Below are 14,884 nucleotides of genomic sequence, written 5' to 3' on the forward strand. Positions count from 1 at the left end.
CAAGGATTTGAAATCTTATACATTTTTGTGTTACAGGAATCTGCTTTTGCCAGTATACAGATTTCTATTCAGATGTGTGAACACTAAAAAGATATTGGTTATTTTTCTGTATTGCACCAATAGTGTAGCAGATGCTTTAGAATCTCCTAGAAGCAGGAGTTTATCCTGTCCTTGAGGGAGAACAAGCAAGGCACCAACCTAACTCCTTGGTCTCTCAAAGACATGACACCACCTCTGTCCTCTCTTACTATTTCTAAGCAAGTGTCCCTCCCATTCTCTTACCAAGGAGGGAAAGAACACTGACCTGTCTATTCAAGCAGAACAGTTGATTGCCATTGCAAAAGAAAAGGAGTCTCTTTCCTCTTCTATAGTCTAGAAGACCCCAATTCAGAGGTATAGTTTCAGTTTTTTCTAACAGATTTTACCAGAAATCAAATCCACCACTTTTAATGTCATACTTCATAGCCAAAATACCATCTTTGCTTGTGTAAAGGACACAAACCCAGAAAACAGCACAGCAAAAGTAAAAGGACTGTTCATGGTAACTAGGTACAAACATCAGACTAAATCAGCATAAAGATTTAAAGAAATTCTTTTTAAAGTAAAAGCTTTTATAAAATTGTAGATAACCACTTTCAAGAATCTAATTACAAAGTGAAGTGTTTGGTCAGAAAGGCCTCACAGGCTTCTGGGGCAAATGCCACAGATGACCAGACATTCTTAAGATTGCCAAATATTTATACTAGTTTCCCCTAGGAAGAAAAAAAAAAAAAGAAAAAAAGAGAAAACCTACTAGGCTAAATACTAGCCAGATACCTTCTTGTGCAATCTGTGTTTGAAGAAAGACACTCCCTTTCCAGATACTTAAAGTCTTCAACTGTGATATCAAAGTACCTCAGACAATCATTCTGTGATGTATGTATAAGCACCTCCCTGTGAAGTGAGGGGAAAAAAGTCCTATTATTCCATCTATAAAATTGGAAAAAATAATTGCAATTTATGTACATTCACAGGGTGCCATAAAAAAAACACAAATCAAGTCCCTAGAGAGCTAGTCTATATTCAACCACAGCAAGCTTTTTTGGTATAATATTACATGGCTCAAATGAAATCAGATTTTTTTTTTTCTATTTTTTGAAAGATATAATCAAAAGGCAAAAAAAGATTAAACATGTGCTAGCTGCCTAATTAAATCTATGAAGAGATCATTCTGCTCAAGATGCAAGAGAAAACAACAAACCCAGCTGACAACCCAGGAAGAAGATGGAGCATTAGGAATTAGAAAATACACTCAAGCAACATCCCACGATCTTTTATGAACCCTGTCAGCAACTCTTCTGATTTAATCATTTCAGTATCATGAATTCTAGATGCTTCTACCTCACTTTTTAACATGACATAAGCCTTGATTCCTTGTTTCTGCCATTTGAACATTCTAGGTATCATACTTCTCTCCTTGAGAGAAACCTTCAGTTTCTCAAAATTCCAATTTATACATCCTTCCATAAAAAGGGTATCAGCTAGCCCTACAAAGTTGCTTAGACCACCAAGAGTGGTGTGGGTTTGATGGACCAGAACCAATAAGAATTCCTTTGAACCTCACAGCTATAGGGCCCACCAAAACACAGGTTACACTGAGTGCAGAGGTATAGTGGGCCATACCCCTATCGGCAATGGGCACGGGAAGAGGGTACTGCCAGATTCTGAACTGCCGCTGGCAGCTTGTGATGGGCTCAAAGGTGCAGTCTCATTGATTGCCTGTATCAGAGCTCCTTAAGCGTCTCTTCTTGTCTGGAAGGTTGCTCTTCACTGCTGTTTGTTCAGTGTTATGAACACTACCGTTACCAGCCTACGTTCTTCTTACATGCCCAACAAACAGTGGTTAACAGGATCCTGCTGACTCCTAGCAGGGCTCTCTCATTTCAGGATTCTATCTTGATATGGAAAGCCTTCTATATCTGGCTGCAAGTCAGATTTTTGGTGCAGAGAAATCACTACCACTTTGTATCTAACATTTGTGTGCATGAAATGAAGAAAGAGACCCTGATGCCAAAAAGCTGCAAGCAAAGACAGTATCTGCCAGTTAGGGTGACCTTAGCTTACCTGAGAGACAGACACAATGTCTCTCTGTGTACTATCATCAACTTTCTGACTTACACTGTAATTGACTAAGAAAAGGCAAGGACTGGGACGTCCTGAGAACTGCAAACCTGAAATCTCACACTGCACCTGGCCAGGAATCCCTTATTACATCTCTGAAAACCTAGGCACAAGTCACCCTAGCACCCGGTCTGACCACCTTCTCCTCATGCAGACGAGCTATGACTATGTTCCATATCAGCAAGTTTGCAATGGGGCTTGAGCACTCATTAAAATACATTTCCATCAAGGCTAACAAGTCAAACTATGAGAAAGCCATTTCTCCAAGTTGATTTTGCAGATCACCTATTCTACCACTACCTCCAAAGTCCACCTGTTACTGAATCTGACAACAACCAAGGTTAAAAATGCACAAGAAGAGATCCTCAGCTGGTCAGACATGACAGAATACCAGGCAAATGAGTCATTCAGTAATAGGCCTTTGAATGGGGAAGACATTAATTTTGCCTCCTGTTCTGCAGCCATTCGTACAGTATATATTCCTATTTTGTACCCCTGGTGTTTATTAAACACACACACACAAAACCACATTTAAAACTGACTGTAACATTTGCTCAACCTGAGAAAGGAGACAAGTGTCAGCTGACCCAGAAGAAATGATATGGAGCTTCCCCAGCAGATTTAAGAGTGTCAATCTGACTGTGAAGGGATAACAATCCAACAGTTAAATATCACTAGACAAGATATACCTTCTCCCCTCCACACTGACCTCTTCTCCAGACATGAAGGGCTGGCTCAGGAAGCTAAGGGAGCAGAAAATTAAAGAAACATGGACAGCTTTGCAACTAGTTCACTCCAAGGCTCAGACAGTTCTGATGCAGGACTAACTTTTTGGAAGAAACTAGCTCTTTTGACTACCCATGTCAAAATTTGTGAAATAGAATGGCAAAGCCCACAGCTTCTGCTATTACAGAAGTAATCAGGAATACCAATTCAGTATCAGAGTTTCACAGTGCTGGGTATTTTGGAAACAATTGATAGACTCTATTCTTGGAAAATATATAGGTTTTACATTTCTTTTTCATTTCAAGTGAGTTCACTTGGCAATTTGTCCTCACTGCTCGATGGCATGCCCCATCAGCTTCAACAAGTTCATTGCCTCTTCTAGCCTAATCTTATAAATTAGATGCCTCATTCCACTTCCAATCCCACAATAAATACAAATCTGATCAGTCACTTGTAGCTCGTACATCCTCCTAATCGCTGTCTTTTCAGATAACACAGTTTTATAAGACAAAACGTCCTGCCTGGGTTTGTGCTGGAACTGCACAAATATTATGAAAACCTCAAAGAACTTATGTAAAAATAGTTAAAGAGCTCTTAAAACTAGTAAGACAGTTACATTGCTAACAACTTTGACAGTTTACAAGTTAAAAATCAGTCCTTTAATAGAAGAAGCTTTAGAGATAACAGTGCAACTGCTGTAGTGTTAGAAATACACAAGAATGAAGAAAAACAAACTCTGCAATTACAGGAAGATTAGCAGAAGGCTTGGTATATCACAACAACAAACAGCAATAATTGGGCCTCAATACAGCAAGCACAGATCCCAATCAGCTTATGAAGATTACGTTCATCATGAGATGCCATCTCCAAATTGTTTTCTCCACAGGTATTTCTGAAATAAACAATGACTTCCTAAGGTATCTGCATCTTTAAACATTTTTAAAATGCAATACATTGAATTGATTTTGAATCTCACAAGGAAAATACAAGGCAGCATATCTAAGTGGACTTATTAGGTGTTTGTTTTCTGCCAATAGTCACAAACATTTCACAGCATTGTACTATTTACTTGCAGACTAACTAAAGTTTGGAGAGTTCCATAGCAATAGCACATGAGGAGGATTCCCACATCCACCTCTTACTTCCTACCCATGTAATTCTTTCCAAGGTACAAACATGTACACCTGTATTCTCCCAAGAGTATATATACCGGCCTGAAAGGGTAATAAAGAAGCTGCAGGAATCAGAGCTTAGGAAGTCGGCATGAGAGTATTGGGTCTTATACTAAATCCAGTTCCCAACAGGAAGCTACCTGACACCTGTGTTTTCACTTAACCTACTGAGATTCACCAAGCCAGTGAGGCTATTGTGACAGCAGGTCCACAATACCTTAAACCAACCTAAATCAGCTGTTACAGCCCTACTCCATCCCAGCCCTTCTTTTGCCAGCATCCATTCCTGTGCCAGCAAAGTGAAAGGCAGAAAGCCGACCAATCTGTAAAAGTGAGCTCCTAAAAGAAACTGGATTGTTGCAAAGTAGCTGGGAGTAACAGGCTTTCTGAGGTTGCTACAAGCCATGTTTGTTTCACGTAGTGTCTGAGGGGAGTACAGGGAGACAGCAGAAACACTAGTCAATGCAAACAGCAGCATCAAGAAATGAGCTGGTCATTAACACCACACAGCTATGGTACCTCCACTGCAATAAGCTTTGGACACTTGACAGGAACATGGCTTTAAATCAACGTTTACCTTTCTCAAGACACCCAGAGACTGTACAGATTTGGCCTCCCCAGAAAGATATTCCTCTGCTTGCGAAAAAGAAATCATGGCAGCATGCAGAAAAATGTGAGAAAATTCAAGCATCCTCAATAACTAGATCCACACTGTTAGCAAAGCAGCAACAGTAAATATACTGAAGTTGCCACAGCTGATGATGGAGATCTGGGCTAAGCCCAGTTTCTTCCTCTGCCTCATCAGGGTTTGGGATGCTGAAGGTACAGAATAAAAATGATACAGACCAAAAGGTGATACAATTGCACCCCCCAAAACGTAACTGTGGAAAAGACATCAGTGGCCAGGACCTCTGAAGCTTAAAATCAAATAGAGCAGGAGTAGGTGAAAGATGACAGAGTGGCTATGTCTCCCTTTGGTAAATAGCCTTCAACAAATCTCCAGAGGTTAATCCTATGGCCTAAGCAACAGAAGTTCAAGGACTAGTGTTCTTTTGACTTATGACTAGGGGTATGACAAGTATACAAAAAGGAAATTTTAATCCCCATCATTAAAGTGTTTTTACAGAAAGTAATTTAGGTTATAATGCACTAACTCCTCACTAGTTTTTTGAGTTTGGTTTTTTTTTTTTCTTTTTAATGAGCGCACATGGACCTTTACTTTTGATCCAGTATGCATTTTGCTAATTACATGACCACATAGTCTCATTGCACCACGCAGAAAAATAACAGTAAGTCATGCCAACAGCCCTACAAATTATAACATCTCCGTTCATCAAGAATTTTTCCTCAGTTTCAGTCAGCAATGCTGACTAATGCCAACAAAAAGAAATGGGCTGAATTGCTTGATATGTCACCTTAAACATCAGAACAGTGAGCCAACATATGTATCCCTGCTATCGTAATAAAGAATAAGTAACACTTCTAGTCCAAGAAGTTGGTGGAGTAAATAAGTCTAATAAGGATGTTACTAAGCAAAGAATGAAGTCAAAGAACTGCAAACTGAAAAATCAGAATGTTCAAAATTGATTTTCTAAAAGCTAGGCTAGCTTAGATGTCAATATAAACAAATAAACACAGCAGTTACAAGGGGTATTACAAATTAAGTGATTGCAACTGTTTAATCTTGTCCTTGAAAGCCTCAATTGTATTGGAATAATCAGTGCCTTACATTTAGAAGCCCACTGAGACATAGGATTACATGCTTATGATCAACACAGGAAAGCTTTCTCTTCGTATATGGGACGATTTAAAAACCCCTTTCCCATCTCTGGAGAACATAAAATTGAGAAGGCTGCGAGGAGAAACTGTTCTGGCAGTTGTTCATCCAGATGAAACCACTAGTGTCTTGGCTCCTTATCACTCAGCTCTGCAGGTTCAGGTTAGCTCTGTCTGCTGCTAATCACATGTCAGTACCTATAAAAATAGAAGAGTCTCACTAATAAAAGCAGAACACAAACTCATATTAAGTGGGTAACACTTTGTTTCTGGCATTTGGTTTTGTTGTTATCCCTTTTGGGGCTAAATACTTTTTGGAAGTATTAATATCTCAAAATCAGAATTCCAGTTCTATATACACAACTCTACCTCCTAAACAGAGGAAGCCAACAAAAAGGTAAGAAACTTCCACCCAAACCTGAAACTAGGAAAATTAGAGTCAACCTGTGCAGGTCAAGGATTCAGAAGTTTTGACTTCTGATCAACAGATCCGTTTCTTTGCTCTTAGAAAAGGAGCACAGTGAGAAGTTGCATGGGGTAGTGAGGTCTGTCTTAACATAAAACAAAAGTACTTACTCATCTTTTGTTTCCCTTAAAGTTGCATTAACAAAAAGCAAAGACAATTATATGGCCTAGCAAACCCAGTAATAAAATGTGAGTTAACTACAAATTAAAGGAGTAAGTATTTTGGTCTGCCAGAAGAGTCTGTACCCAGAGGGGATCAATAATAACTCATCAGTATTTATTAGAAGCCAAAGCAAGATTACTAAAGAATGTATTCAAGTCTGATGAGTTCAAAGGCAGTGACTGTCTCCAGGCAGAAGGCGACTCAAACGCCACTGTTTTCAAACCAAACTTGAGAGCATACAGCTTTGAGTATTTTAGATTTTCCAAAGGATGCAAGTTTTTCCAAAGGATGTAATCTAGGTATCAGACCATGATTTATTACTCCATCATCCTGACCACTTATTTTCTCTTTGGTGGAATTTGACAAAATGTGTTGATGCAGATCGATGCCAATGACAGATAGCACTGATGGCTCCTGGTTTACAAAGTTAAGGACAGAAAATTGGAAGCAGGACCTCTATGTGAAACTCCTTATAGCAGCACAGGGGCCAAAACAAGTGTATTAAATTGCCGACAGCCGGGAATTAAGTATAGCATTTGACTTAGAAAAGAAACATTTTGTGGAGAACTGATAACTGTCACTAAATACAGACAAACTGTCCAATCAGCACATCAGTCTGTGTACCAGTATCTCAAGAGAAGCACAGTAAGTAATGGCAATTATACAGCACTGCTGTGCTCCTTCATTCTCCACTATAAACTCAACTTACATTGTTTTTCTTCAAGAGGCTTAAGTTAGATAAAGTTTACTTAGAAGGGTACTTCTAACGCGAACTTTTAAGTAAGCACCATGATCAGAAAAAAATCAAAAAGGAGGTGTAGTACAAAATTTCAGACATTTAATACAAATTAAGTTGTTCTGAAAGACGCTGACACATTTCTAATCTTTGCCAGTCCTTTAAATGAATCTAAATTTCATTTTAGCCTATCTCCATGGGTATACAACTTTTACATACTTCTGCATTTCATCTGTCACCCCCAAAAGAAAGATGTTGCCTAGATTGTAACCCTTTTCAAAGGCATGGATGAAAGCTTTAACCACATTAACATTTTTGGAGCTATCTACCAGTCTTAGGCTCAGCCACAAAAGGAAGTCAGTCAGCACACTGGAAGATAACCCTAGAGGATATACTTCTCTGTAACAGCAAATACCCTGTTCCAAAATAATTACTCCCCTTCGGGAGGAAATGAGAGCTAAGCTTACCTTAGCTGGTCTGGTACAACTAATTTCAGTAAAGCTTAGGCAGTCAGTTCCCTTCTTCCCCCCCATGGAGGCAGATATTTAATTCCCCTAGTCTCCGGCATGCTATAATATAAGCAAGTATGGATGACAGATCAGTTCACACTAGGCATGAACATACCTAACCTTTCCCTGTTTATAGCTCTGATGGATTCAGGCCAGTGACTGAGAAAGCAGCAACAAAGCCAGTAACCAATACGGGGAGATGAGACAAGGACAAAATGAATGAGGAGCCGCAGGAAGAGTCTCACTGGATGAGAAGGGGAAAAAGAAACCCACCACGCCTCCTCCTTACCCTGAAAAGCAACTGCTAAACAGAAGGATGGGCAATTTTTAGTTACTTTCTAACATTTACTAATGTTAGCCAGAAGTGTTGAAGTTATCATACTCTCTATACACAATATTTTCTGCGAGAAAGATTCACTGTCCCCAAGTTAAACAAAAATTAAGATAAAGATTAATTTACACCGTGAATGTCATCTTAAAGACACTGCTGCTGCTAAGCCTGACCTGCATAAAATTGTCTCCACCCAAACAATAGCACCAGAGGTGTGAATTCTCCTAAAACACAAAACAGTGCTTTCAAAGGACTAAAATTCCAGCCCTAGTGATTACAGAAGTGAATTTAAATGATGAAATCAACAGAAACATGGAAAACACCCTCAGGTGAAGTCGAAATAATCTGACACATATTTAGGTTTTCACTCTAGCGAATCCTAATCCGATTTCAACCCTAGTCTGATTTCAGAAAGACTCCCTCCCCCTTCCTTTCCTATTACAGGAACTTAAACGCAGGATTTGGGTTTCCTCCCTGTTCGGTTCCGACTAGAATTGAAGATGTCCCCGGTAATGACACACGGATTCAGAAGACCTTTGGAATACCCCCAGGGAATAAGCTTCTAATCACCCAGCCTCACTGAAATTCGGGGAGGGGGGGGGCAGTAAACTACTACCCCATTAGCCTCAGTAAGCACCACACTCCTTCCCGATTTAGATGGAGCCGCCCAGCAGACGATTACTTGTGTGCCTACCAGCATTTTTAAAAAAAGGAGGCGGGGGGGGGGGGGGGGGGGGGGCAACCCAAAAAAGGTTGATTTAAGGCAGTACAGGGAGCAAGATGGTCCAGCACAGTACGCTGGGAAAAGGCTTCTCCGAGCGTGGGAGCGGCCCCTACCACCGGCACAGGCCTCCGTCTGCGGCACGGCGGGGCGGGGGGGGGGGGGGGTCGACGACGACGACACGGGCAAGGCAGCCCACCCCCGCCCCGGCGGAAGGGCTATTACCGCCCGGAGGGACCGGCACAAAAGGCGGCCGGCACCATTGTCCACCCCCTCGGAGCCCCGAGCACGGGGGAGGAGGCAGGAGGGGGCAGGCAGGCAGCCGGGGTGGGAGAACGGGGAGGAGGGGGCGGCGGCGGATCCCACCGGCCCTGCCCGGCTTACGACCGCCGGTCCACGGGGCGAAACGGCGGAGAGAAGGACGGCGGGAGGGGGGGGTGGGGAGGCCCGTACGCCTCCCGCCGGGACCGCGCCAACCCTTCCCACCCCCCCACCCCCCTCCCCGCCGCCCCCCGCCGGCCGCGCCCGCATGACGGAGGAGAAAAAAAAAAAATAAAATAAAAGGAAAAAAAAAAAGGAAAAACGAAAAAAAAAAAACCACCCCCGCGGGCCTTTTCCCCGGCCGCTCCCCGCCTCCTTCCCGCCGGCGGCACCGCGAGCGCGGCCAGGCCCCGGCCCCGGCCCCGGCCCCTCCTCTCGCTCTTGCCGGAGGCGGAGGCCGGGCCGGAGCCCCCGCCGCGCCCCTCCGTCACCTACCTCCACGTCGCGGCCCTTATTCTTGAAGCTTTTAATACGGTGGTTCTCTAGGCCGGCAGCAGCGGCGGCGGCGGCGGCGTTCTCGGCCATGGCGGAGGCGGCGGCTCCCGGTTCCTGTGAGGCGGCTCGCGGCGGCGGCGGCTCGCGCGAGGGGGGGGGGGGGGGGGGAGGGGGGCGGGGGGAAGCGGGACGCTCCGTGACGAGCGCGAGGAGGAGGGAGGGAAGGAGGGAGGGGCGGGGGGAGGGGGGCGCAGAGAGAGGAGAGCGATCGCGCCGTTGCTGAGTGACTGAGGGAGCGGCCGCGACGCGACGCGGCGGAGCGGGCTCCGCCAATGGGCGGTGCGCTCCCCGCCTGGCTCCGCCAATGGGTGGTGCGCTCCCCTATTAGCCCCGCCCCGCGTAACGATTCCTTGCGGGAGTCACTCCCCGCCGCCGCTGCCGTGCTGCATTCTGGGAGGTGTAGTCCCGGCGGGCGGCGGCCTCCCACGTGGAGCGGGGCGGGATGGGGGACGCCGCCGGCTTCGCGCCTCGTCCCCCGCGGCTTGCGAGGGTCCCGCTGAGGGGATTCCGGCTCCACGCTGGACGTTGCCGGGCTGAGGGAAACGGGGGAAAGGCCTGAGCGGCGGGGAGTGCCTCCCCTCCTCCGTGGATGCGTGGTTCTGAGGGGGGAGGGGGGGGGGCGAGGGCCTCGCCTGCCTCATGGGGAGCCACGCTGACAGGATGGCTGCGGTGGGCTCTGTCCCTGAGCCCCCGCGCCCTCCTTAGCAGCGGTTTCATCCCACAAATGCAGCGTGAGGTGACCCCAGCAGCCAGGGGACGCGTCGGGGATCCGCTCCTCGCGTCGCCATACGTCTCCCCAGGGAAAGGCTGCGCGGCGAGCCTCTCGCAAATCCAGGTGTTTCGGAGAAGGCCTCAGTCTCCTTCGGCTTGCCTTCCCCGGGCAAGCGAGCCCGAACCTCGAAAGCAAATCCGGCACTTTGGCGAGCCCACCCATCGCGCCATGCGTGCAATCAGTAGCCGTGTGTGTGTCCCGGGGTTTTGTACCTACCGTAACGCTGAGCACAGACGGTCTCTGCCAGCCCAACAAATTGTCCCCAAACTGTCAAAATTACCACACACGCACGCCCCAAAGTCGTTAGTGCAGCTGTGGTGGTAGTTGTATACACCGCGAACAGCCCCAGGACCTCCAGACCGATAGCAGCCTGGGCACAGCCGGTTGGGTCAAACAGAGCGCCTCGAAGTCTCACGTAGTATTTCCAGGCTAGAAAAGAGGATGTGGGGTGGTGAGGTAAGGTAATTGTACGCAGGGGTAAGCAGCGATCTAACACCTTCCATAAAGCAGAGTATTATTTCTTTGGAAGAAAAGTAACCAAGAAAACCCAACCCCCAAAATAACGAAAACGTGTAATGTTCATATCCAGCTCATCTTAAACTACATCAGGTTCTGCAACAGGCCCTTATAGCTATATATAGGCTTTTCACAGACCTCTTTCAGAGTCTCTCCCTCTTAATTGACAGCTCGGCTTTTTAATTGCCTTCCCCCAGCCCCTCTTTATATCATTCAAATGACTGTAACTTGTAACTCACAGTTCTGGCAAAACAAGGCTTGCAGCCTGATGGAGATGAATAAAAATCTGGAAGACTAATGCTCTTCTTCACTGTCGTTCAGCTGTGTGCCAAATGTTCTTATCTGAGGGATCAGTGTAGCGTTTCCATCCCTCTCGTATCCAAGTAGTTTCGGCTCCCAGTGCGCATCGTTCCGTGCCTTTTCCCAATGGCTTTGTCTGGGTGTGCTGCACCATTATGGCTAGCAGTGGAAGAGAAGAAGGAGCCAGGAGCAGGCAAAGCCCAAATGGCACGACCGATGTGGCTGGTGTTTGTCAAGATCGCTAATGTCAGAGATGGCTCCTAGGCTCTGGCACTTGCCTTTTGAAGGAGAATTGGATCCAGCTGGCCAGCTGTCCTCAAGGGAGCTGCTAAAGCGGATTCAGTAGCTGAGAACTTCGTTTTACCCGCCAGGGAAGGTGGCCGTAGCTGCCAGCTGTGGCTTACTCAGGGCTGGTAGGACATCAGAGCAATGCTGATCCGATCCCGGCCAAGCAGGGGTGTTGCAGTTATCCTCTGGAGGAGTTGCTCGCCATTACCACGAACAAAAGAGCTTTGTTCAGCTCCATCCAGCGTAACCTGTGAGGTAAAAGGAAAAGTTGCAAATAAAAAAATGGAGTGTCTCCAGACTGGGACAACTCAATTTACAAATCCATAAATCTATACCCATTCCACTAGATAGGATTTATAGACACAATGGCGGCAATGTCTTTTCTTTCCCATTTCTTCCTATCCACGATATCAGCCTTTCAGGGTTTCTATAGAGCATTTCATTAGCCTTAGTAGACACTCAGGAATTCAACGCCTCTTAGACAGAGCTACATGGAAGTTTGATTAGTTTTACTGCCTGAATAAAGCTTCTTGGTGGAGCTCTTGACTAGATAATTAAACTTGCATGTACTCGGAGAGAAAACATTTTGATGTAGTTAAGCAAATACTACTTTTTGGCACTGTAATTAACAGACACTACTAGAATACAAGGAATGAGTACTTGGCTACTTTGAAAACTGAACGAACCATGTGGTTCCGGGTAACCGTTCTTCCTCACAGTATGAGCTTCGTATCAATGTGTTCTTGTCACCAAGACCTGCAAGATGTATGTCAGGGCCGTGAGCACACCAAGGGGATTTACTGGCCCTGAGCAGCCTCCCCGCACTCCGTTTCAGCCCCCTGCCCCAGCGACGCTGCAGCGGTGCCGGTCTCCAGCTCCACCACAGCCCTGACCTGGGTGAGCTGGCTGATGTCCTGGCTGGGCTGAAATGGGGTGATGGGATGGGGTGAAGGGGAGGAAAAGAAGTTGGTCAAGGCCAGCGAGACCGGGGGGGGGGGCGGGGGGGGGTGCCTTCAGTGCCCCAACAACATAAACTTCATGGCTTGAAGAGCTTTGGGGAGGAAAGATCTTTCATAACTCAAAGATGTGGGACAGCAACAACTCTTCGGGTGTCCCATTACTGAACAGAGTTGAGCTATGCTTGTTTTCTGGGACGACCTGTTGGCTTCAGCAAAACAAAATTAACCCGGCAGGTGACGTTGCCATATTTTGGGAAGTGCACGCCATCAGCTCAGGAACCCACCTGCAGCTCCGGAGTCAGAGGCCACTCACCCTGTGGTAGCCAGTCACTTGTTCTTTTGCAGTCCGTGATTTTGTCTGTATCCACCAGTCAATACAGCTGCAAGAAAACCAGCATGTAAAAGAAATGTAAAGAACCTGAGTCATGCTCTTGCTGGCAGTCCCTCCACGAAGGATTGGGGAGATTTAGGTGCAGTGCTTTAAGATGCTGCCTATTGTCAGTCCCACCCTGCTAGTGGATGTTAGAAGGCGAGGCAGGAGAGGCAAATAAAACATGGGTCAGCTCCTCAGTCTCTCTGTTCACAGCCACGAGCAGCTGAAGCCAAGACCTGTGGGGCGGAGAAGGTGTGGATGCCTCCCCAGCAGAGCAGCAGGGCAGCCGGCAAGTTGGTGTCATCTCAACGCACCGCTGCTGACTTGGCTACAAACCGCCTCTCAAAGAGCAGTCTGTAAAACCGTGCAACTTGTAATCACGGAAAGGTACAAGGATTGTTACTTAAGCCATTAAGCTAACCAAAACCACTCACGCCTTGCTTGCCCATCTCAGAACGGGACGCCTAAGCATCTCTGACTTGGGCTGCACGACAGCTGTAACTGTGTGTTACCGTTGGCACGGCAGAGCGAGAGAAAGCTTTTTCCTGCAAAATTTGCCGCTGCTTGTGTGCTCCCTAACTCCCAGCAGACGTTAACTTTCATGCCTTGCTTTCTCGTGTCTGTTAGAGGCAGCGTGACTGGCGCAGGCTCAGATACGTGCGCAGCCGGGGTCCCTGCCCGGATCATCCACAGCCGTCCCCACTGTACGTATAGCTCTCCAGCAACCGGCTGAGCAGCGTCTCGTCGGGTGTTGCTCCCTGACAAAAAGGGATGAGTAACGCATAAGTAAACTAAAGGCAAAGTCCCCTGCGAGCAATGCCTTTGACACTCATTTTCCCTCAAGATACATGTATCGTTTCGGTGAGACTATTAATGCATGTTTGCAGTTCTCTCCATCACTGAAGTAAAAATTTGTCTTCATAGGAAAAGAGTTATGTTCTTCCCTCGTGGTAACTAAGGCTTAGTAATGAGTGTGAGGTAAATCCTGGTAAAGACTCCAGCTGTGTCAAAGGCTGCCATCAAATACCGTGGATGCTAAGAGGTAACGCATGCCCAAGGAGAGATGAGAGGTCCACTGAAGAGAAGGTTGCTGTGTACAAAGATCCACACTCCCAGGTCAGGAAACCCCTAATCTGAAAATGGTTGGAAGCTGGGAAAGTGCTGGGGGAAGCATTGCTTTTTTTCCCAGTTCTCATGCTTTTCTTAAGGCATCTGTTTACTGGTGACTGTTGGAGATGCAATACTGAATAAGACAGGCTTTTGGTCTGACCCACAATAGCCCTTATATTTACAGCAGAGAGTTGGTGCTCAGCGAACCACATCACTATGAATTTGGCACCCGAATACTCTCAGGGTACAGAGTGTTTCTCCAGTTTCAAAGCAGTAGGTTACGGGTGTCACCAGGCTGTCCTGTTGCTGTTTTGTCCCTTTCACGCCAGGGTCTGGGAGGCAGCTCCAGTCTGGGGTGAAAACAGCTGCTCCTTGGGCAGAAAACTCCAGCCACAGGCTAGGATGGTGCACACAAGGAAACCCTGCCCTGGCCACAGTGGGGCTAGGGACCTCATCAAATTTGGCTCTCCGATGTCCTTTCCCAGTCCTTCAGCAGCGTCTCAACGGACCTGGCAGTCTCAAAGACCTCTTCACAGCCGTGCACCATATCCCGCTACCCACAGGCAGCAGTGTAGTCAATGGCACTTGGCAAAAACAGGCAGCTCCACGGGGCTGTCAGAAGGTGCGTGGGCAGGTACAGGGCTCAGGGACGTGAGGTCCCTCCTCAGTACGTCTGTGCCAGGACCAGTCCCAGAGAGCTGCCCTCGCTGCTGGCAGAAGTCGCTTTTGGGAGCAACACAAAGAGCTGGTGAAGGAGCTGGCGTGAGGCTGGCTTTGGAAGAACCAGTGAACAGCCCAGGGTCGGGATTTATAAATGCCTCATTATCTGCAGACCAGGAACAGAAGCATTGAGGGAGCAGCTGGCTGGTCTGCTAGCGTTTCCAGAATCTGGGGGATGTTGTTAGTGAAGGAGGAACCGTAAAGCCTCTGGTTATTCACAGGCCCTCTGTGTTCAGTCTGAGCCAAGTTGCTTTCTCAGCATCTTTGTCCA

The 14,884-nt window shown here is 46.6% G+C and overlaps 1 protein-coding gene across 1 annotated transcript in view; it reads right to left on the minus strand.

The window, feature by feature from the left end:
- Window positions 1–9,663, minus strand: part of KPNA3 (karyopherin subunit alpha 3) — a 51,057-nt gene extending 41,394 nt beyond the window's left edge. The window contains exon 1 of the mRNA XM_049816050.1: window positions 9,516–9,663. Within this exon, the coding sequence (XP_049672007.1) occupies window positions 9,516–9,605 (90 nt within the window). The 5' untranslated portion in view covers window positions 9,606–9,663. The remainder of the gene's footprint in view (window positions 1–9,515) is intronic.
- Window positions 9,664–14,884: the final 5,221 nt, after the last annotated feature.

Source organism: Accipiter gentilis, chromosome 13, assembly GCF_929443795.1.
Source record: "Accipiter gentilis chromosome 13, bAccGen1.1, whole genome shotgun sequence".
Taxonomy (NCBI): domain Eukaryota; kingdom Metazoa; phylum Chordata; class Aves; order Accipitriformes; family Accipitridae; genus Astur; species Astur gentilis.